The sequence below is a fragment of the Triticum aestivum genome, chromosome 4D (assembly GCF_018294505.1).
Source record: "Triticum aestivum cultivar Chinese Spring chromosome 4D, IWGSC CS RefSeq v2.1, whole genome shotgun sequence".
In the NCBI taxonomy this organism is placed as follows: Eukaryota; Viridiplantae; Streptophyta; class Magnoliopsida; order Poales; family Poaceae; genus Triticum; species Triticum aestivum.
In genome coordinates, this window is record NC_057805.1 from 380,269,659 (window position 1) to 380,293,909 (window position 24,251).

Sequence of the window (24,251 nt, forward strand, 5' to 3'; positions counted from 1 at the left end):
TGGAGCCGCCTGACTTCTAGGCAAATTCGATACAATATATTCAGGTGGGGATCTACCCACGGTTGACCATTCAAAAAAAGACCACTCACTTTGGCCAAGGCCGCTAGCTAATCAATATGGACTCCATTTTGAATAGCATCGAAGTGGGGCCTTGGATCTCCAAGTGAACTCAGCCATCGGGGCCACCTCTCTGCCCCACAATCTTGCTGCGTATGATGTCCTTGTCAAGAAGCACCCGTCCTTCTCCCAGGACCACGCAATGGAGTCGCGTACATCCGGGTTCAGCTGCACCCACGTTGTCTCAGTCCACAAGTTTAGGTACTCCTGCAACATTGGGGCTGTCAATTCCGACCCAACACCGGTAGGCCAACCGCCGTCCATCAATGCCTGGCTAACAGTGCAGCTAGAGCGCACCCGGGATTTGGTACGGGCATATATGTTCGGCGCCACCTCTTGTACCCTTCGGCCATTCAACCATCTGTCCTCCCAGAATAGAGCATTGTTCCCATCACCAATTGTGCAGCGAGCCGCCGCCCTAAAAAGTTGCTTTGATTCCTGAGGCACGTTGATTTGAATCTCCGCCCATGGCCTTGTAGGGTCGGTACGTTGTAGCCACGGCCATCTGGCCTGCATTGCTTTTATCGAGCCACTTCAAGTTCGGAATGCCAAGGCCACCTGCCCACTTTGGGGTGCAAACTGAGTCTCACACTACCGTGCATTGTTCGCCGGAGGCCTGTGCTCCGGCACACCAAAGGAACCCACGTACTACCAGTTTAATGCCCCAATTATACAGCTGTGCATTGATCTTTCTGTTGTTTGTCAAAACTGAAACTAATCGAGCTGGCCACCATGTGCCATATTTTCTGACGAGCACTCTTCACCGTTGGATGGTTACATTACCAGCTCGGTCCTCAGCAGCTTGATCAGCGACCCAACTGGCCTGCCTCCAATCCAAGGGTAGAGAATTGTGAGGCTCGCAAACTTCCAGAATGGATAATGCCCATATCCGAGAAGACCAAGCCCTGGCCACCAGTCCCCGCAAGGGGTGAGAAGTGTGGGTTTGTGTCCTGCGGCTACCCATGATCACCGTGCGTGCTTGCCCAGGCATCAGAAGCAGCAGCGTCCAACGGGCGACGCGTCCATGGCCATGACCACCACCTCCTCCCGACTCACCACCACCCAGTACTCCTTCCTCTCCTCCACGCCATGCTCGCCCACCACCATGGCTGCGCTCCCGCGGCGGCGGAGAGCCGGCGCGCGGTACCCACGTATCCAGGCCATCGAGTTCGACCAGAACACGGTGCGCCCAAAAAGGCTACAACGCCCGTTCTGTGGAGCTTACCACTTGATTTCCTGCCGAGTTTTAACGAGCGGTTTCTTGGTGGCTTCAGGTTGTGGCCATAACTGTCGGCGTCGTCAGCGTCGCCGCCGGGATAGGCATCCCGATTTTCTACGAGAATCAAATTGACAATTCCGTAAGTTTTTTTAAGCAAGAATGGTATTTGGACAGTTAAGTTTGCTGAAGTAAGATTAGGAGTAGCATTTTGGAAACATGTTGACTGAAACTGAAAGGGCCTAAACTGTACCCCTGCATTGATGCAAAATGTGATTTTGGATTTCTCCAATGCAGGCAAAGAGAGACAACAACCAGCCGTGCTTCCCCTGCAGCGGCTCCGGCGCGCGTATGTGATTATGCCCTTCGATTGATGTCCTAATTTGCTCCACTCTTCAAATTTTTAATATGTTCGTTTCAATGGCACGGTACACACACTACATGTAAAATGAGACGAACTGCTGGGAATTTGGAAGCGTTAAAGTTTGAGTTTGATAGGAAATTTCCATATAATATGTACAACCAGTTAGTTTAGCTTGCATTTTGGTTGGTTTCACACTTGCATTATATTTGCTCTCCATGCTTTGTATTTTTTTTCTCGAATACGCACAAGTGTGTGTATCATTCATTAAAGAAGAGAGGGGTGGAGAGCCCCAAAATCCACCGTTACAAGTTTATTTACATGCGGATTTAATCCGACACTACCCTAGCTTCTACAAACAACTACTCGCGTGCGTCCCACACTCCTTGCTCCGCTTCAAATCCTTCCTCGTCACCTCTGAACAATCCCGCCTTTGCCCAAAGTGTACCGTCGTCTCGTATGCGTTGGATGGTGCGTGGGATCGAAGGTGCATCACCATTCAAAACCACATCGTTCCTCTGCTTCCATATCATCCACATCCCAAGAAGGCATTTTGCTTTGTGTGCACGCCCACCGCTTGTGTTTCCATCCTATCTTATAGACCATTGCTCCAATGACTCGTGTTGCCGTGGTTCAAGGTCCACCCTCTTCGTTAAGTGGCCGATGGCTGCCCAGATCGGCCGTGCGAAGACACAATCCATCATCAAGTGTTGCATGGTTTCCTCATGTTGGTTGCACAATGGGCATGAGTCCTGGTGGGGTAATCCGCGACGAGCAAGTCTATCGGATGTCCAACATCTGTTCCTCAGCGCCAGCCAAGAAAAGAGTCGGCATCGCCTTGGCGCCCTCGATTGCCAAGTGAACGATGTTGTTGTGGCCACTTCTCTTCCCATAAACCTAGCTGCATAGGCCGAACGAGCCGAGAAGGCGCCATTCTGCTCCCACATCCATCTCACCGTGTCCTCAACCTCGTCATCCAGGTGCACATAGTCTTGTTTTAGCTGGAATGACCTTTTTAGATATTGAGCGTTGCATCTAGGTCTTTCGTGCCTTGTAAGGTCGATGTTAACTGAATAAAAAAAATTGCACCTATGTTATAACTGAATAATTGAACTGATGTATTCATTGTTTCACTCACTGAAATGGAATTGGGATGCGGCCTGTTTCTTGAAAAAAAAAATTCTTTTTTGCAAAACAGTATATCCAATAGTAACTTGGTTCAACCATATGTGGCATCTTCCATGTCAGGCAGAATAATCTGTAGTGCTTTATATATAACACAACCTTCTCTTCCCCGACCACACGGTGTTTCCACTTTCCAGCTAGTTCTTAATTTGATGTGGCAATAGAACCGGGCGGCGTTGGGAGAATTCAGTCGTTAAACTTAATAAAGGAATTTTGATATTTCTTCGACTATTTGTTTGAACAAGGCGTTAAGCAACTAAGCTGATGATTTTAAAAGAGTATGATGTCAAATGACAAGCCTTCTCCTGTCTGAAATAGCTATATCTTAAATGGAATCGTCAGATAAAAAAGAATCAAAAGTTCTCTTTGTGAGTTTCAACAACTTAATTAGACTATTCTCTTAAATCGGAAGAGGATGACTAGCCATAGCAAAATCAAATGATGACTTCATGGTGCATGCCGCACACATTATTCTTTTCCTTTTTCTCTGTGTCAGTATCTAGTAGATCAGAATGTTGAAAAGAAATCGTTGATTTTCCAGAGGTATGCAGGTTTTGCACCGGAGCAGGGACTGTTACTGTAGTAATTGGTAATGGTGAATCTGAAGTATCAAAGTGTGTCAACTGCGATGGCATTGGCTCATTGACATGCACCACATGCCAAGGTAGTGGCATTCAGCCACGCTATCTTGATCGCAGGTAATGGGCTGTTCTCTAATGTTTTCATATATGTTTGTCTGTGGAATAACACCATGCTAATTTATTTAACAACTTCAGAGTGGTACTATTGAATTACCGAAATGAAAGCATGCTTAACACATAAAAAATACTAGAAGCCATCATAATGTGGATCTTTCATGTAGAGATGACAAAATTGCTTAGCTACAGCTGGCCCATAGTGTTTTTCATATTGTATAGGAACCTGTCATGCCGGGACCTTGCCTTTTATGCCCTTGATAACAAGAGTATTGAATATACCCGTTTCTTATGCCCAAACATGTTGGCCAAGTTGCGACATTCCGAATAAATGGGTGTAGCTTGAACAAAGGAGATGTCTGATGGTCTCTTTATTTGGTTGACTAACCAGGGAGTTCAAGGATGATGATGACTGAAGATTTTTTTTCGTTACGAGCTAACGACGGTAAGGTGAGGAATCTGATCTAAGGATGATGCTGAATACTTGGTGACGATGTGTCCATCAGGAAGATATGATTATTTTGTGCTGTATTATATTTCCTCTCCTTTTTTGGTAAATATGTATGGATGTATATGCACACTCTTTTGATGTCTGAAAGTGACTGTCCCTCATTGGGCAAAAATGATATTTTCTTGTTGAACATTTTCAATATATGTCACATAGCGTGTTCTTTCCAGTGTAGAAGATAGCAGCTGACTCTGCATTGCGTTGGTGCTTATATTATGGAGTAGCCAAGTTATTTTTTTTAGAAAAGGAGGATGTACCCCCGGCTTCTACATCTGGACGATGCATGCAGCCATATTATTAATTATTCACAAAGACCATACAAGGTGATACATCAATAAGCCTGAAGCCACCATGTTGCTACTCCTACCCCCTTGATGAAGGTGTGCCGAATGTCCGGGCCTAATACCAAACAGACATCGCATCAAAGCCTAACATCTAAAGCCAGGTGTCCTATCCAAGCCACTACCTAGATTGGGTCCCACACCGGTCCGGCACACTCCCAGTGAGCACCGCACGCTGCAAGGGCCGTCACCTCCATCTTCCATCGGTCCATCCTCAGAGCAGAACGGATGCACCGACCTTGCCAGGCCTCTCTGCCATCAATGCCACCATGACGCCAAACAGCTTCCTCCTCCTGCGCGAGTCCATCTCCGCGCATCAGACGCCGAGTCTCCACTGCGCCATGCCGCCGAGACCCACCGTCGACGATGCAATCGATGCCACACCGCTCCACCTACATGCCATCTCGCGTCGACTCCAAACTACCAGCAACTCCACCACCCTGAGCAGTCCCCGGCCGACGCCTTCATGAAGGAACACGACACCAAAGTGCCATCATCGCCCAAACAGAGGAACAGAGGCTTTCGCCTGCGCTCATGGAAGAGGTGGGGGGCGTAGGATCCACACTAAAGCCTCCAGGAAGGGAATCAACGCCGAGGGCGTCGACTTTGGTGCGGCCGCCACGCCGGCCTGGAGTTTCCCCCGGATCCATGCCCACCCGCCAGATCCGTGCAGGCAGTATTGACGTCGACCATAGTCGCTACCGTAGCCAGCACGAACCGGAGTAGATCGAGTCGGAGACGACGCCTCCCATGGAACTCCGGTCGGCCATCGAGGAGCCGCCGTAGTGTCGCTGCCTCCACGTCGCCCATGCAGCTGTGGAAGGCCCCCCATCTGCACCCGCAGGTGCCGCCCGCCAGGCAGGCCGCACCGCGCGCCACCGATCGAGGCCGCCACCCCGAGATCCCGGCGCCGCCCGAGGCACTGACGGGCAGATTTGAAGCAGATCGACCACCGGCCACCATAGGAGCGCCCCAAACGCCCCCCCACGCGATCCAGGGGGAGTCACGAGCGCGCGGTGCAGCTCCTGCCGTCACCCCTGAGTCCTCGTCGGCGCGCCCCGCCACCAACGCGCCGCCAACCACCGCCGAACGCCACCCGCACCAGGTCCGGCCACTGCGGGGAGGAGAGGTCCCGCCGCCGCCTACGCCAACCGGGCTTTGCCCGGCGGCGGCGGGCAGGAGAGGTGGGAGAGGGAGTCGAGGGCTTGGCGGCGCTATGGTTCCCCCCTGGTCGCCGCGCGGGGGCGACACAATCTTTAGGATGTCAACTTTTCATCCAGTTGGTTAGTGGATGTAACACAATAGTGGAAACCAAATCGAGGGCTTCTGAGCACAGTGAGGGCAGTGTTGACCTAAGGGCGTGTTTGGTTGCAGTTTGCAACAGTAGTTGCATTGCATGTCCATCTCCAGTCAGCCTGGTTGATGAAATGCAGCCTCATATGCAGCAGATGCAACATGTTTGGTTGCCTGCATCGCATGGAGAGGCACTTACCCCCCTGCTGTTTGGTTGCCGTTTTTGTGCTTAGGGTGTGAGCAGATGCAAACTTCAACTGTTTGGTTGCAAACAGCGTTTGTGTGCTGCTCACCCCATTCAAATGTGGTGGCCTTACCACTACATGATCAGCACAACAGCAACAACACAACAGCAGGCAACCGAATGAAATCAAACACAGCAAGTAAGGAAATGACATCAAACTACTTAACTACATAGCATAAGTCTAGATTAACAGCAGGGGCATCCTCCTCCCCTGCTCCATGCTAGGGTGCTGCTCCTGGCCAAAATATGAACAAGTTCCCAGCACAAGTCTCGCCACACACCATAAAAGTTCTCCACTAACACCTTACTTAACTTAACTACATAGCCTGCTAGATGTTACTAACGCAATTGTGCCTGCTGCAACGAAACCTGCACATGACCGAGGAGTCGTGGTTGTAGATCTGAACCTTCAGTCCGAGTCCTGAGATGCGCACAACGACGAGGTCGCCGGGGACGATCCGGTGGCGGCGGCAGAAGTAGTTCCAGCCCCGGCCAAGCACCATGTGCCCCTCGAAGTTCTGGACCTGCACCCAGAACACGCACCGCTTGTTCGCCGACGGCCTGACCACGCGCGGGAGCCGCTTGATGACCAGTCAGGTGTTCATCACCTCCACGAACTTGCGAGGGACGACGAGCATGGCGAGGTCCTCGTTGTCCTTGATCTGCTGGTAGAAGCGCAGCGGCTCCCTGGCCCCCTCCTCGTGGCCCTGCCTTGGAGATCATCCCCTTGAACGAGGCACGCTCATGAAGGCGATCCTGCCAGGCAGGTCCACCGTCTTGAGCCAGCTGTTCATGGGGATGAAATCCTCGGTGCGCTCAGCTCCGGCCACCACCTGAGCTCCTCCTCCCGCCACATCCCAGTCAGTCTTCAATATCTTGTCAGGTAAGATGACAAGTATTAGTGCACAAACTCTTTGCAAAATGGCACTGATCAGAGACATTTTCCCAAGAGCAAATGCCACTGATCAGTGCACAAACTCTTTGAGCAAATGCCACTTATCAATGGCACTTGCTGTTAGGCAAATGGCACTGATCGGTGGACTTGCCCAATAGCAAGTGCCATTGATAAGTGGCATTTTGCCCAACAGCAAGTGCCATTGATAAGTGGCATTAATGGCACTTGCTGTTGGGCAAAATGCCACTTATCAATGACACTTGTTGTTGGGCAAATGCCACTGATCAGTGACACTGATCAGTTGACTTGCTGTTGGGCAAGTCCACTGATCAGTGGCATCTGCTTTGCTGCAACTGACACTCATCACTACACTATCCTAACCATGGAAATATCTAAAAATAGCAAAAGCAAGTGCCAATAGCACCCATGTGCAGCCATGCAGATTTGGCACCATCCTAAAATGGTCCTACTACATGCACGTATAACATTCAACACAAACCCTAGCTTGAACATGTATGTTAGCAACATGAAACATGAACATGATCCTAGCTTGAACATGAACATGCCATCAGTATAACATTCATCAGTCAACATGAACATGATTCTAGCATGAACACAGCTACATCATGAACACAGATCATAGGACACACTAGCATTAGCACAAGAAAATTATCCTAGCACACACACTGTACAAAACAAGAACAGATCAGTCCGATTGGGATCGCATCCAATCGGATCTGCTAGAATCCTATCTAATCCACTAACTACTAGCACATGCCTAAGAAATAAACCCCTAATCTACATCTACGAGTAAGCATTGAGGGGGTTTGACTCACCGGAGCACGCGCAGCCGCGGCGTACCGAAGCCGGGGTGAAAACCCCGGTGGGAAGGAGAGAGGTGGCGGAGTAGAGGAGGAGCCGGCCCTGGCGAGGGCCTGCGGCATCGGCCCCGTGCTCAAAGCCACGCCGGAGGTCGAGGAGGACGGCCCACCGACAGGAGAAAACCCTTGGACGGGGGTCAAGAAAACCCCCGTGGCCAATGGGGTCCCAAGAAGGGGCGGCTCCGTGGACGGCGCCGGCGCCGAGCCCAGGACCACGAGCTCCAGAATCGGCGGCGGAGCAGGGGCGGCCGACACCGCATTGGCCGGCGCTCGTGGTGGCCGGCAGCAGATGGCGGACGACGCTCGCAGCACCGACGCCAGGTCGCGGCCCGAGTTCTGGAGCCCGGCCAGCCAACGCTCCTGGATGCTGGCGTTGCACTGGTGGACGGGGGTCAGAGGGCGGCGCGGCGGTGGGCGAGGCGGAGCCATCGGAGGAGAGGAGAGGGAGGGGCGGTGAGGGAGAGAGGGAGCGGTGGGAACAGTGCGACTGGGCGGTGACAGGAGAGTGGGGGCGAGTTATGAGACGTCCCCTCCGTCTCCCGCGCTGCCCGAGGCGTGCAACTGCCCCGCACGCGTGGCCGCACGCAGCGAGGCTCGCGAGAAACTACCGATTCGGCAGTTTCCGCCGGGCCAGGCTACGGGCTGCTTTAAGGTCCATGCGGGCCTCAAACCGCATGTAGCCCAGGCAACCAAACAGGCTGCGCACATCCCGCGCGGGCCTAGTTGGGCTGCATGCGGGCAACCAAACACGCCCTAAGTGCACAGGTCGTCTCTTGTAAAACTTACGTATACATGAATAGGGCTATATATATGCTTTGCACAAAGTAAACTGCCTGGTACATCTGGTTTGTCCTAGCAAGTGTTTGATAATCTAGTAATGCATCGTAGGACATAAATATATGATGAAGTAACAGAAGGATTTCCTATTCTTTTTGAATCTGTCAAGCCGGGGAGAGGGCTCTCCACTTGAATTGACATCATTTCAAAAAAGAGATAGATCCAATTTACGAGGGAGACCAGATTGAAAACCTAAGAGAGGGACCCTATTTATGAGGAAAACCAGGCTGAAAACCCACACAAGCAACGAAGCCCCACTGACCATCTGACACATGCCATTGTCACAACAAACACACAATGCAGGAATCAAGAGATTACAACATGGGGCAGAAAGAAAAGAGGGAAGTGGGTGCCAATGACAAAGCACGACCTAGTTGGCGTACACACCAATCATCACCATGAATGAAGTGCACCGACGAAGGGTATTACAATACCAAGACCTTGCAAATTTCCAGAACACCCGGGTAGGTGTCGGTATCCCCACTATGCTATAAATGAGCAGATGCTATCAATGACTATCATTAACCGCAAGCTCCACTACATGAGCATGATACAAGAGTAGTGCAAGTCATGGGACTACCGATGAACACGAACCTTGAATGGAAGCTCTGCCACAGGGACAACCGAAACATTTGGCAAGGTGGGGCGAGCATCCTGGTCACCGAAGGGCAAAGATCAACCGAGATAGCGGCGAGATCATGAAAGTCATCACAACACTTCCACCGCCATGGGAGGGATTCGAGGATGAGTAGTGACGAAGAATCAACGTCATAGGCACCCCATGAAGGACGGAGGGTGAAAGGACGGTAGCACAGTGCCACCACCGGACCCATTGCCACCGCCAGCAGAGACCAAGGACCCACGCCAATGGCAAGGGCAAGGGCTTACAAACAATGCCTTCATGAAGGGGGCTGATCTCCACGGACTCCGTCATCATTCACTATTCACCCGGAACCACGTCGAGTAGATATGCCTCTTCAAGACCACACATCCACAGGGTTTTATGATGTTGGGGAGAGCCGTCGTGGTTGCTTGAGATACGAGCTCAGCAATTTCTTCAAGAGCGCACACACACCTCAATGTTGCCAACCTGGCCATTGGTTGGAAGGTATAGCTGCAAGAACACGCCGCCACAGAGGTAACGACATCGGGATGACGCTGTCGTGGTTGGAGTTATTCGAACGCACCTCACATCAACAGCACGTTGATTACTACATATAACGATGTCTACCGGTCATGTTGAATAATTAGATAGGATCACAAACGCAAGTATATGCTGCAGGTAAAACCTTAAACCTGACCTATTTTCCTTCTTATTGTTTCTTACTTTAAGGAGAACGCTAACGCCCACACGTGTGGTGGGAGCCAAACACGCCCACACGCCCTATAACACACAGATTACGCCATGTCACCGCATGCATGCATGTGAGAATCTTTTTCGATTTTCAGTTTACAAAATGTTTTATCTCTTAAATGGAAAATCCGATTGAAGATCCGTTTTCACCATTAAATCCCTCGCGACGAGATCTTCGAAACTAGATCTCATATCAATATATTTCGACGAAATTTTTTTGGGTTAAAAGTTGCCATGTCTATTGCACATAAATTGCCATGATGTTTACACCGAAGTTGCCATGATATGTTTCAACTATTTTCTTCTACATTTAAAAGTAAATTTTGACATATTATAAAACAGAGAATTAAAAAACTAGACTTGCCATGCACCATTAAACAAAATTGCCATGGTTCATACAAAAATATATTTTTATGATCAAAGTACTGGAATTGCCATCATCAAAAAACTAAAATTGCCATGCTCTACAAACTAAAATTACCACATGGCAACTTTAGTTTAAGCACTATGGCAACTACAGTGTAAACATCATGACAACTTTTGAGGAAAAAAATTCGTCGAAACATATCAACATGGGGTCTAGTTGAAGATCTCGTCGAGATAGATTTAATGGTGAAAACGGATTTTTAATTTGATTTTTTAATTAGGAGATAAAACATTTTTAAGTTGAAAACCAAAAAGATTTCTGCTGATGTCATCTATTCATACGTGGCAAAATGAGTGGTGATGGAGGCGTGTGGGCGATGTGCAAACGCCCACATATTTTCTCAACTTTTTTGTACGCCATGCAATCTTTATCAGCATCTTTTTTTAGCTAAAGTACGTAGCATTATCCGTTGGAAGCTAGGCAGCTAGCCCGCAATGGTAAGTGGGAGAGCCCCCTCTCGCAAAGCAGATTGCATCCATGATCAGTGCAGTAAAGCTGGTTGCCGACAATTGAATACTGCAAAAGAAAGTTTCCGCAGCGCTTTCATTTCACAAAAGTAAGCACACTGATCTCTCTCTTTGAGCTTGGGATCTTCCCTCAGGCCTTCACACGCGACGAAATCATCACGGTATCTCTTTTTGGCAGGAATCACCGCTACATCTTCTTTAAATGGGTGCAGCTAATTGGGCTTGATTAAAACTCTAATTAAGAGCCACTTGAAGTCGTGACGCACGGTAGGTGATATGTTTTTCCATGGTTTGTGAATGGCCAACTCCGACGGACGTCTGAATTGTCCGGATTTTATTCATTTGGGTAGGTCAAAAGGGCGATGTGCGGCCGTTTCTATATTTACGCTGGCCGTGCGTTCAACTGACGGACGTATTTCATCCGGCCGCCTTAAATTTTTCCGAAGGAAATGAAAACTTAAATTCAGGCCCCACAGCCATAGTTCATGCCGGCCAGAGCGCCAGTGACCGACACACTTGCCAGCGCATAAAAAATGGTCATAGTTCATGTCTCACGGCACACTAGTTCATGCCGGCACACAAGACGGCATGCAAAATGACGTCGCTCTTAGCCATGGCTCAATCATATTGCTCGAGCATCTCCTTTTGCTTCTTCTTGAACCAACATCTTCTTTTCGTAGACATCTTGCTGAAGTCCACGGTAATGAAAGCTAACGCCACCTCTTTTGCTTTGGTGTTTGCATTGGTGGCCTCAGTCTCGAGCTTCTTCATTTGAACAGCCTCCTCTATCTCGAGCTTCTTCCTTTTGACGACCTCCTCCATCTCGAGCTTCTTCGTTTGTAGCTCCATGTAGGCCTTCATTTGTTCTTCTTTTTCTTGCCCTTCCTCTCGTCCCTTGCTTCCTTTTGGGTCACCATGCCTTGCAAAGTTTCTTGCAAGGTGAAAGATGTTGCATCCCGCTTCTCGTCCACCTTTGAGTTGGTCTTGCCTCTCAGCCGCTTCAATCCATCTTCATGACCAACGACGGCCGCCGGCCCTCCATTCTTCTTTAGAGCGGCATATTGATCTTTGAACTTGGGGCAATCTTTGATGAGCGTCCAACAATGGGTGAGGGTGAATGACTTGTTCGCATGTTGAGCCTTGAAGGCTTCCAAAGGTTGGAATGCATGCACAATAAAAGTGAAGGCCACAGTGTAATAGTGAAGATCACAAAATGCAACAAACATGAACATGGCATAGGAACAAAGAGAAGAAGTTCATACCAAGTCGCCCACACCTAGGCCACTCAAGGGACTGGCTTCAACGCTCTCAAAAGTGACACAAAACTTGTAGCATTCTTGTTGGATAAACCCCCACCTCTTTTGGATTGAGTTGATGCCACGGGTGCTCGCAAACTTATAGGGCAGAACCTTCCTACATTCATGAAAGGTCGCATGAACTCACCCGCGAAAAATGACACCTTTTTGCTCGGTGTTGATCTTGGGATTGCCATATTTCCTTCCAACTCTCGCAAATCAACTTGTCCTCATCTTTGGTGTATGATCCCGTGTGAATGTCTTGCTTCCTCTTTTGTGCATTGACTCTTAGGGTGAGCTCATCAATAAACAATGGCTCCTCCTCAATGTTGACGCCCTCTTCTTCGTCTTTGCAATAGATGTCTTCATGCATGACTCGCCTTGGCCATCGGTCTCTTCTTGATTGTCGTGACCGCCAATGTGTTCGGCACCATCATCTTGATCGCGGTCGTCTTGGCTTTGGGTCTCGTCGGGATCAAAGGCTTGGCCATGGCCCTCGCGGTGGAAGGCTTGGCCGCGGTCCTCGTAGATGATGTTCTCCATGAACTCGTCGAAGTTCGGGTCATCATGTGTTGGCGTCGGGTCGGGTGTTTCGTCGAACAACTTGCGGGCATCCAGGTGGTTGTCAATAGGAATCGCCTGCGGCTGCTTCTTTTGCATCCCGGGGGCCGACTGGCCGGCGCCACCAGACTTAGGCATGACGTTGAGGTCGATGCCGACAGCGGGGGCGGGGGTGGCCTGCGATATCACGCTGTCATACGGTAATGTGGAGAAGCGGGTCGAAAAATGCATGTGCGCCGGATGAAGACTGCCCATTTATGGTGTTGTGGAGGAGCTCGGCGACTGGCCCTGTGGAGGGCGAACGCCCGACGAGCATGTGCTAGCCGCAGCCATGGCGATGGCGGAAAGAATGGCCGGTGCGGGTCGCCTAAACCCTAGCACGAGGAGGGCATGCATTGTTGCTGCCCGCGTGGCCTTGGCGATGAGAGCCTCGTTGTCCTCAATGGCGTCCTTGTGTCGCGCGGCGACGACGATGAGGGCGGCCTGGTCGGCGACTTTCCCCTCCGTAGGAGCGACCCTCCGGCCTCTCCTCTTAGTTGTTTCTCAGGCGAGCTCCATCGGCGATAGCTCCTTTTTTGGTTTCTTCTTCTTCGGGGTCGTGGGACGGGGCAGAGGTAGCAGCCTGGATGGCGGCGGTAGGGTGCTGCGGGCGGTTGCCATGGAGGGAGCGGGAGGGTGATACGTCTCCAACGTATATACAATTTTTGATTATTTCATGCTATTATATTATCACTTTTGTATGCTTTATATGCCATTTTACATTATTTTTACGGACTAAACTATTAATTTAGTGCCTAGTGTCAATTCCTGTTTTCTGCATGTTTTTTGTTTCATAGAAAAACCATACCTACCAAAGTCCAAACACAATGAAACTTCACGGTGATTTTTTTTCTAAAACATAAGAGACCCTAGAAGCTTCAGGGGAGGAGGAGAAGACCCACATGGGCCTCACAAGCCAGGTCAGCGCGCCTAGGGGTAGGTGCGCCCATGACTTGTGGGCCCGACGTAGCTTAATTTGAAGGAAATATGCCCTAGAGGCAATAATAAAGTTGTTATTTATATTTCCTTATATCATGATAAATGTTTATTATTCATGCTAGAATTGCATTCACCGGAAACTTAGTACATGTGTGAATACAAAGACAAAACATAGTGTCCCTGGTATGCCTCTACTTGACTAGCTCGTTAATCAAAGATGGTTAAGTTTCCTAACCATAGACATGTGTTGTCATTTGATGAACGAGATCACATCATTAAATAATGATGTGATGGACAAGACCCATCCGTTAGCTTAGCATTATGATCGTTTAGTTTTATTGCTATTACTTTCTTCATGACTTATACATATTCCTCTGACTATGAGATTATGCAACTCCCGAATACTGGAGAAACACTTTGTGTGCTATCAAACTTCACAATGTAACTGGGTGATTATAAAGATGCTCTACAGGTGTCTCCGAAGGTGTTTGTTGAGTTGGCATAGATCAAGATTAGGATTTGTCACTCCGTGTATCGGAGAGGTATCTCTGGGCCCTCTCGGTAGTGCACATCACTATAAGCCTTGCAAGCAATGTGACTAATGAGTTAGTTGCGGGATGATGCATTACGAAACGAGTAAAGAGACTTGCCGGTAACGAGATTGAACTAGGTATGATGATACCGACGATCGACTCTCGGGCAAGTAACATACCGATGACAAAGGGAATGACGTATGTTGTTATGCGGTTTGACCGATACAGATCTTCGTAGAATATATAGGAGCCAATATGAGCATCTAGGTTCCGCTATTGGTTATTGACCAGAGATGTGTCTCGGTCATGTCTGCATAGTTCTCGAACCCATAGGGTCCACACGCTGAACGTTCGATGACTATTTGTATTCTGAGTTATGTGTTTTGGTGACCTAAGTTTGTTCGGATTCCCGGATGAGATCACGGACATCACGAGGAGTCTCGAAATGATCGATAGGTAAAGATTGATATATTGGAAGGTTATATATGGACACCGGAATGGTTCCGATAAGGTTCTTGGATTTTTCGGAGTACCGGGAGGTTACCGGAACACCCCGGGAAACTTAATGGGCCTAATGGGCCATAGTGGAGGAGAGGAGGCAGGCCACGGGAGGTGGCGCCCCCCCGTTGCCCAATCCGAATTGGACAAGGGGAGGGGGCGCGGCCCCCTCTTTCCTTCTCCTTCTCCCTCTTTCCCCTTTCCCCCCTCCGTTGGAAGGAAGGGGGGCCGAATCCTACTAGGAGTGGAGTCCTAGTAGGACTCCCCCCTTGGCGCGCCTCTCCCTGGCCGGCCACCTCCTGCCCCTCTCCTTTATATACGGGGGCGGAGGGCACTCCAAAGACACACAAAGATTTCTCTTAGCCGTGTGCGGTGCCCCTCTCCACAGTTTACTCCTCCGGTCATAGCGTCATAGTGCTTAGGCGAAGCCCTGCGCAGATCACATCATCATCACTGTCACCACGCCATCGTGCTGACGGAACTCTCCCTCGATCCTCTACTAGATCAAGAGTCCGAGGGACGTCATCGAGCTGAACGTGTGTTGAACACGGAGGTGCCGTACGTTCGGTACTTGGATCGGTTGGATCGTGAAGATGTTCGACTACATCAACAACGTTAACCTAACGCTTCCGCTTTCGGTCTACGAGGGTACGCGGACACACTCTCCCCCTCTCGTTGCTATTCATCTCCTAGATAGATCTTGCGTGATTGTAGGAAAAAAATTGAAATTGCATGCTACGTTCCCCAACACTGGCATCCGAGCCAGGTCTATGCGTAGATGATATGCACGAGTAGATCACAAATAGTTGTGGGCGATAATAGTCATACTGCTTACCACCGACGTCTTACTTTGATTCGGCGATATTGTTGGATGAAGCGGCCCGGACCGACATTACATGACCGCGTTCATGAGACTGGTTCTACCGACATGCTTCGCACACAGGTGGCTGGCGGGTGTCTGTTTCTCCAACTTTAGTTGAATCGAGTTTGACTATGGCCGGTCCTTGTTGAAGGTTAAAACGACACACTTGACGAAAAATCGTTGTGGTTTTGATGCGTAGGTAAGAACGGTTCTTGCTAGAAGCCCGTAGCAGCCACGTAAAGCTTGCAACAACAAAGTAGAGGACGTCTAACTTGTTTTTGTAGGGCATGTTGTGATGTGATATGGTCAAGATGTGATAAGATATAAATTGTTGTTTGAGATGATCACGTTTTGTAATAGTTATCGGCAACTGGCAGGAGCCTTATGGTTGTCGCTTTATTGTTGAAATGCAATCGCCATGTAATTGCTTTACTTTATCACTAAGCGGTAGCGATAGTCGTAGAAGCAATAGTTGGCGAGACGACAACGATGCTACGATGGAGATCAAGGTGTCAAGCCGGTGACGATGGAGATCATGACGGTGCTTTGGAGATGGAGATCAAAGGCAGAAGATGATGATGGCCATATCATGTCACATATTTTGATTGCATGTGATGTTTATCTTTTATGCATCTTATTTTGCTTAGTATGGCGATAGCATTATAAGATGATCCATCACTAAATTTCAAGGTATAAGTGTTCTCCCTGAGTATGTACCGTTGCTACAGTTCATCGTGCCGAGACACCACATGATGATCGGGTGTGATAAGCACTACGTTCACATACAACGGGTGCAAGCCGGTTTTGCACGTGCAGAATACTCGGGTTAAACTTGACGAGCCTAGCATATGCAGTTATGCCTCGGGACACTGAGGCCGAAAGTTCAAACGTGAACCATATAGTAGATATGATCAACATAGAGATGTTCACCATTGAAAACTACTCCATCTCACGTGATGATCGGACATGGTTTAGTTGATATGGATCACGTGATCATTTAGATGACTAGAGGGATGTCTATCTAAGTGGGAGTTCTTAAGTAATATGATTAATTGAACTTTAATTTATCATGAACTTAGTACGTGATAGTTTTTTGCATATCTATGTTATTGTAGATCAATGGCCCGTGCTATCGTTCCCTTGAATTTTAATGCGTTCCTAGAGAAAGCTAAGTTGAAAGTTGACGGTAGCAACTACACAGACTGGGTCCGTAACTTGAGGTTTATCCTCATTGCTGCATAGAAGAATTATGTCCTGGAAGCACCGCTAGGTGCAAGACCTGCTGCAGGAGCAACTCCGAACGTTATGAACGTCTGACAGAGCAAAGCTGATGACTACTCGATAGTTCAGTGTGCCATGCTTTACGGCTTAGAATCGGGTCTTCAAAGACATTTTGAACGTCATGGAGCATATGAGATGTTCCAGGAGTTGAAGTTAATATTTCATCCAAATGCCCGAGTTGAGAGATATGAAGTCTCCAACAAGTTCTATAGCTGCAAGATGGAGGAGAACAATTCTGTCAGTGAACATATACTCAATATGTCTGGGTACCATAACCACTTGACTCAGCTGGGAGTTAATCTTCCTGATGATAGTGTCATTGACAGAGTTCTTCAATCACTACCACCATGCTATAAAGGCTTCGTGATGAACTATTACATGCAAGGGATGGAAAAGACAATTCCCGAGCTCTTCGCGATGCTAAAGGCTGCAGAGGTGGAAATCAAGATGGAGCATCAAGTGTTGATGGTTAACAAGACCTGAATAAGGCTGCAGAGGTAGAAATCAAGATGGAGCATCAGGGGCTACAGATTAAACGAAGATTGGCTAAGGACGAGGTGACGATGCGCGTCGGAAATGGTTCCAAAGTCGATGTGATCGCCGTCGGCATGCTACCTCTACATATACCGTCGGGATTAGTTTTAGACCTGAATAATTCTTATTTGGTGCCAGCGTTGAGCATGAACATTATATCTGGATCTTGTTTGATGCGAGACGGATATTCATTTAAATTAGATAATAATGGTTGTTCTATTTATTTGAGTAATATCTTTTATGGTCATGCACCCTTGATGAGTGGTCTATTTTTGTTGAATCTCGATTGTAATAATACACATATTCATAATATTGAAGCCAAAAGATGCAAAGTTAATAATGATAGTGCAACTTAATTGTGGCACTGCCGTTTAGGTCATATTGGTGTAAAGCGCATGAAGAAACTCCATGCTGATGGGCTTTTGGAATCACTTGATGCTTGCGAACCATGCCTCATGGGCAAGATGACTAAGACTCCGTTCTCCGGAACAATGGAGCTAGCGACTGACTTATTGGAAATAATACATACTGATGTATGCGGTCCGATGAGTGTTGAGGCTCGCGGTGGGTATTCGTTATTTTCTGACCTTCACAGATGATTTGAGAAGATATGGGTATATCTACTTAATGAAACATAAGTCTAAAACATTTGAAAAGTTCAAAGAATTTCAGAGTGAAGTGAAAAATCATCGTAACAAGAAAATAAAATTTCTATGATCTGATCGTGGAGGTGAATATTTGAGTTATGAGTTTGGTCTTCATTTGAAACAATGTGGAGTAGTTTCGCAACTCACGCCACCTGGAACACCACAGTGTAACGGTGTGTCCGAATGTCGTAACCGTACTTTATTAGATATGGTGCAATCTATGATGTCTCTTACCGATTTACCAATATCGTTTTGGGGTTATGCTTTAGAGACGACAGCATTCACGTTAAATAGGGCACCATCTAAATCCGTTGAGACGACACCATATGAACTGTGGTTTGGCAAGAAACCTAAGCTGTCGTTTCTTAAAGTTTGGGGCTGCGATGCTTATGTGAAAAAGCTTCAACCTGAAGCTCGAACCCAAATCGGAGAAATGTGTCTTCATAGGATACCCAAAGGAAACTGTTGGGTACACCTTCTATCACAGATCTGAAGGCAAGATATTCGTTGCTAAGAATGGATCCTTTCTAGAGAAGGAGTTTCTCTCAAAAGAAGTGAGTGGGAGGAAAGTAGAACTTGATGAGGTAATTGTACCTTCTCCCGAATTGGAAAGTAGTTCATCACAGAAATCAGTTCCAGTGATTCCTACACCAATTAGTGAGGAAGCTAATGATGATGATCATGAAACTTCAGATCAAGTTACTACCGAACCTCGTAGGTCAACCAGAGTACGGTCCGCACCAGAGTGGTACGGTAATCCTGTTCTGGAGGTCATGTTACTTGACCATGACGAACCTACGAACAATGAGGAAGCAATGATGAGCCCAGATTTCACGAAATGGCTTGAGGCCATGAAATCTGAGATGGGATCCATGTATGAGAACAAAGTGTGGACTTTGCTTGACTTGCCCGATGATCGGCAAGTCGTAGAGAATAAATGGATTTTCAAGAAGAAGACTGACGCTGACGGTAATGTTACTGTCTACAAAGCTCGACTTGTTGCGAAAGGTTTTCGACAAGTTCAAGGAGTTGACTACGATGAGACCTTCTCACCCGTAGCGATGCTTAAGTCTGTCCGAATCATATTAGCAATTGCCGCATTTTATGATCATGAAATTTGGCAAATGGATGTCAAAACTACATTCCTTAATGGATATCTTAAAGAAGAGTTGTATATGATGCAACCAGAAGGTTTTGTCAATCCTAAAGGTGCTTACAAAGTGTGCAAGCTCCAGCGGTCCATTTATGGACTGGTGCAAGCCTCTCGGAGTTGGAATATACGCTTTGATAGTGTGATCAAAGCATATGGTTTTATACAGACTTTTGGAGAAGCCTGTATTTACAAGAAAGTGAGTGGGAGCTCTATAGAATTTCTTACATTATATGTGGATTACATATTGTTGATTGGAAATGATACATAATTTCTGGATAGCATAAAAGGATACTTGAATAAGAATTTTTCAATGAAAGACCTCGGTGAAGCTGCTTACATATTAGGCATCAAGATCTATAGAGATAGATGAAGATGCTTAATTAGACTTACACAAAGCACATACCTTGATAAAGTTTTGAAGAAGTTCAAAATGGACCAGTCAAAGAAAGGGTTCTTGCCTGTGTTAAAAGGTGTGAAGTTGAGCCAGACTCAATGCCCGACCACTGCAGAAGATAGAGAGAAAATGAAGGCCATTCCCTATGCCTCAGCCATCGGTTCTATCATGTATGCAATGCTGTGTACCAGACCTGATGTGTGCCTGCTACCTCTTGAGCACTGCGTTGGTTTTTCCCTTGAAGAGGAAAGGGTGATGCAACAAAGTAGCGTAAGTATTTCCCTCAGTTTTTGAGAACACGAGGACCATCTCCGTTCCGAATATCCGGAGTTCTTTCAGTCCTAGATCTCGGGACGAGATCCTCTCGTAGTGGTGGAGTGTTGTAACACCCCGCATGTAACTTTCCATATTTGTAACTCCGACTCTTGCCATTTTCGGCTATGTGATATGATATTCCCTCCGTGGTCGGGTTTTGTCTTTCGTTTTGCATTTTTTCCAAGTCATGCATTTCATATCATGTCATCATGTGCATTGCATTTGCATACGTGCTCGTCTCATGCATCCGAGCATTTTCCCCGTTGTCCGTTTTGCAATCCGGCGCTCCCTTCTCCTCCGGTTCACCCCTCTTGTTTTCTTTCGTGTGCGGGTGTCAAACGTTCTCGGAATGGACCGAGGCTTGTCAAGTGGCCTTAGTATACCACCCGGAGATCACCGGTCAAGTTTCGTTCCATTTGGAGGTCGTTTGGTACTCCAACGGCTAACCGGGCATCCGCAAAGTCCATTTGTGTGTTGCGGCAAAACCCCCCTCAAAACCAGCCCAAAACCCATCAAACTCTCTTCCATGCTGTAGGTCGTTCGATCACGATCGTGTGGGCGAAAACCGCACCTCATTTGGACTCTCCTAGCTCCCTCTACCTATATATACTCATCTCTCCCGAAATACTAACGCAGACGAACCCTAAAAATCCCCTCGCGCCGCGCCGGACGTGTCCGCCGCCGGCCGGACAGCTCGCGCCGCCGCCCCGGACCAGTGGCGCGCTGCCACGTGGCGCCGTACGCCGCGCGCGCCCGCCGGCCCGCCGAAGCCCGCCGCGGGCCTACAGGCCCGTACGCCGCCGCGCGCCTCCCCCGCTTGCCTCCTGCGCCGCGCCGCCACCTCGCCTGCCTGCGCCGTCGCCCCGCGCCGCCGCCGCCGGCCATCGTCGCCTCCCGCGCCGCGCGGTGCCCCAGCCGGCGCCGCCCTCCTCCCGCCGGACCCCGCGTCGCCGTCCTCCCTCCGGCCCCTCCCTCCTCTCCTCCGGTGTCGCGCCATCGCCGTCGAGCTCGAAGGCTCGGCCCCGGCCCCGATCCGATCTGGTTGGGCTCGAGAAGGTTGACTTTCCCGAAGCCCGAAAATATTCCAAGTCTTTTTCTGTTACAGCAAGTGCACTTGTTCATAACATCGTAACTCTCTGCATGTAGCTCCGTTTCACGCGTGTAATATATCGAATTGTTCGTCTCATGATGCTCTACATTTTGTTCCATTGCACTATGTTCATTACAGTCCATCTTGATGTCCAAATCTCTGTTGTAATAGTGCTAGTTGCTGTTATCTGCTGGTTCTTAACAGAACTTGGAGATTTGTCATTTTTGTATCATTTAATCTGTGCATCTTATGGGCATGAGCTCTACATGTGTTTTGTTGTATGCCATGCCATCTTTCCAGTGGTGCATGTCATGTATTTTTGTGATCTCTTTGGTGACTAGCACAAGCATGCAAACTAGGCTCCGTAATGTTTCTGATTTCACGGACTTAGTGTTCTCTCTGTCTTTGTCTGTTGTTATTTTGTTGCCATGTAAACCTGATGCTACAGAGAGATCCATGCATACTTTGGAGATTTTCAGTAAGGATGTTTGTAGCTATTGTTGTAATCGATCCATTCCTGCCCTTGTTTGCAATTATGGAGTGCCATAGCATGACTCAATCTTGCTCTACTTTTGCTATAAAATATTTCTGGCAGATTGTTTACGTGTTATTCAATTTTGCCAAGCTTGTTGTAGTTGATCCATTCATGCTATGTACTTGCTCTTACCATGGTTGGCTTCATAAACATGCCATCTTGCTGTAGGTATGCTTGTTTTGTCATGCATTGCCTTGTGGTGAGTGCATCAAGCTCACCAAGATGCCCTCATATTATTGTTTCTGCCATGCTCTGTTTTCTGCGAAGTCTGGAACCTGATAACGGAACTTGCTATGTTTATAAGGTTGCCATCATATCTTCTGGTCCTTTTTGGCTTAGGGTCAGTAAGGGATTTTTGTCATATGCATCTAGTAGAATACTGCCATGCCTTGTTTTGCCATGTTAAGTTCCTGTAGCATGTTGTTTTCGTGCTCTGAACATTGCTACCTGATGCTGTTTTCTGCCATGTCCTGTAGCATCTAGTAGAATATTGCCATGCCTAAGTCTGTGAACCTGATATCTTTTGCACTTTTGCCATGCTTGTTTGAACCTCTTATGTTGTGAACTAGCCGTAGCTCAGTGTTCATCTTTTGTCAAGCATCTCCTGTAGATTACTGCCATATGCTTTGTTGCTATGCTGGAGTGCTGTAGCATTGTTGTTTGTTGCATTTTAAGTGCTATCGTGCTGTTAATCGCAGATTCGTGTCATTCTTGTTTTGCTTGCCATTTGCAAACCGTGCATCCGTTTCCGGTGATCTTTATATCGATTTCGACCGAAATCATCTCATATTTCCAGTGGCATGCTTGGTTTGCCAAGTTACTGCCTTGTTCATCATTTTCCTTTCCGGAGCACGCATATGCATCGCATATCATATCTTGCATATCATACATGTTTTGCATCATGTTGCTTGTGCATTTCTCGTGATTGATTGTGGTTACGTTGCTTGTGTTCTTGTCTTGGGTAGAGCCGGGAGACGAGTTCGTGAACGAGGAACCTGTTGAGTACGCTTACGAGGATCAAGCTTTCGACAACTCTGAGAACCTTGCAGGCAAGATGACCACCCCTCGAAATCACTTCTATCTTTGCTTTGCTAGTTGTTCGCTCTATTGCCATGCTGCGCTACCTATCACTTGCTATATCATGTCTCCCATATTGCCATGTCCGCCTCTAACCACCCTTCCCCAGCAAACCGTTGTTTGGCTAAGTTACCGCTTTGCTCAGCCCTTCTTATAGCGTTGCTAGTTGCAGGTGAAGTTGAAGTTGTTCCATGTTGGAACATGGATATGTTGGGATATCACAATATCTCTTATTTAATTAATGCATCTATATATTTTTGGTAAAGGGTGGAAGGCTCGGCCTTATGCCTGGTGTTTTGTTCCACTCTTGCCGCCCTAGTTTCTGTTATACCGGGATTATGTTCCTTGAGTTTGCGTTCCTTACGCGGTTGGGCGATTTATGGGACCCCCTTGACAGTTCGCCTTGAATAAAACTCCTCCAGCAAGGCCCAACCTTGGTTTTACCATTTGCGACCTAATCCTTTTTCCCCCGGGTTTTCTAGAGCCCGAGGTTCATCTTTATTTAAACCCCCGGGCCAGTGTTCCTCTGAGTGCTGGTCCAAACTAGAGCCACTTGCAGCGCCACCTTGGGGAAACTCAAGGATTGGTTTTAGTTGTACGTAGTGTTCATCCGGTGTGCCCTGAGAACGAGATATGTGCAGCTCCTATCGGGATTTGTCGGCACATTCGGGCGGCTTTGCTGGTCTTGTTTTACCATTGTCGAAATGTCTTGTAAACCGGGATTCCGAGACTGATCGGGTCTTTCCGGGAGAAGGTTTATCCTTCGTTGACCGTGAGAGCTTATGATGGGCTAAGTTGGGACACCCCTGCATGGTATTATCTTTCGAAAGCCGTGCCCGCGGTTATGAGGCAGATGGGAATTTGTTAATGTCCGGTTGTAGAGAACTTGTCACTTGACCCAATTAAAATACATCAACTGTGTGTGTAGCCGTGATGGTCTCTTCTCGGCGGAGTCCGGGAAGTGAACACGGTTTGAGTTATGAATGACGTAAGTAGGAGTTCAGGATCACTTCTTGGTCATTGCTAGATGACGACCGCTCCGTTGCTTCTCTTCTCGCTCTCTTTTGCGCAAGTTAGCCACCATATATGCTTATTGCCTGCTGCAGCTCCACCTCTTTACACCATCCTTTCCTATAAGCTTAAATAGTCTTGATCTCGCGGGTGTGAGATTGCTGAGTCCTCGTGACTCACAGATTCTACCAAAACAGTTGCAGGTGCCGACGATGCCAGTGCAGTTGACGAGATCGATCTCAAGTGGGAGTTCAATGAGGAACGTGGTCATTACTATGTGTCTTTTCCTGATGATCAGTAGTGGAGCCCAGTTGGGACGATCGGGGATCTAGCATTTGGGGTTATCTTATTTTCATCTGTATCTTGACCGTAGTCGGTCTATATGTGTGTATTCTGGATGATGTATGAATTATATTTATGTATTGTGTGAAGTGGCGATTGTAAGCCAACTCTTTATCCCATTCTTGTTCATTACATGGGATTGTGTGAAGATGACCCTTCTTGCGACAAAACCACTATGCGGTTATGCCTCTAAGTCGTGCCTCGACACGTGGGAGTTATAGCTGCATCGTGGGCGTTACAAGTTGGTAATCAAAGCCATCCTCGACTTAGGAGCCCCCTGCTTGATCGAATCGCTGGTGTTGTTGAGTCTAGAACAAAAAAATG

The 24,251-nt window shown here is 48.0% G+C and overlaps 1 protein-coding gene across 1 annotated transcript; it reads left to right on the plus strand.

The window, feature by feature from the left end:
- Positions 1-1,008: 1,008 nt before the first annotated feature.
- On the plus strand, positions 1,009-4,224 carry LOC123098048 (protein SPA, chloroplastic). The gene is made up of 5 exons (XM_044519922.1): positions 1,009-1,300; positions 1,392-1,475; positions 1,631-1,682; positions 3,421-3,577; positions 3,966-4,224. Exons 1-5 carry the CDS (start codon positions 1,142-1,144, stop codon positions 3,988-3,990), a joined length of 477 nt encoding a protein of 158 aa, XP_044375857.1. The 5' UTR covers positions 1,009-1,141; the 3' UTR covers positions 3,991-4,224.
- Positions 4,225-24,251: the final 20,027 nt, after the last annotated feature.

Coding starts and splice junctions, on each gene's coding strand:
- LOC123098048 (XM_044519922.1), top strand. CDS start 1,142: ATGGCCATGACCACCACCTCCTCCCGACTCACCACCACCCAGTACTCC. Junction 1,301..1,391: donor TCGAGTTCGACCAGAACACG/GTGCGCCCAAAA, acceptor TGGTGGCTTCAG/GTTGTGGCCATAACTGTCGG. Junction 1,683..3,420: donor CTGCAGCGGCTCCGGCGCGC/GTATGTGATTAT, acceptor TTGATTTTCCAG/AGGTATGCAGGTTTTGCACC.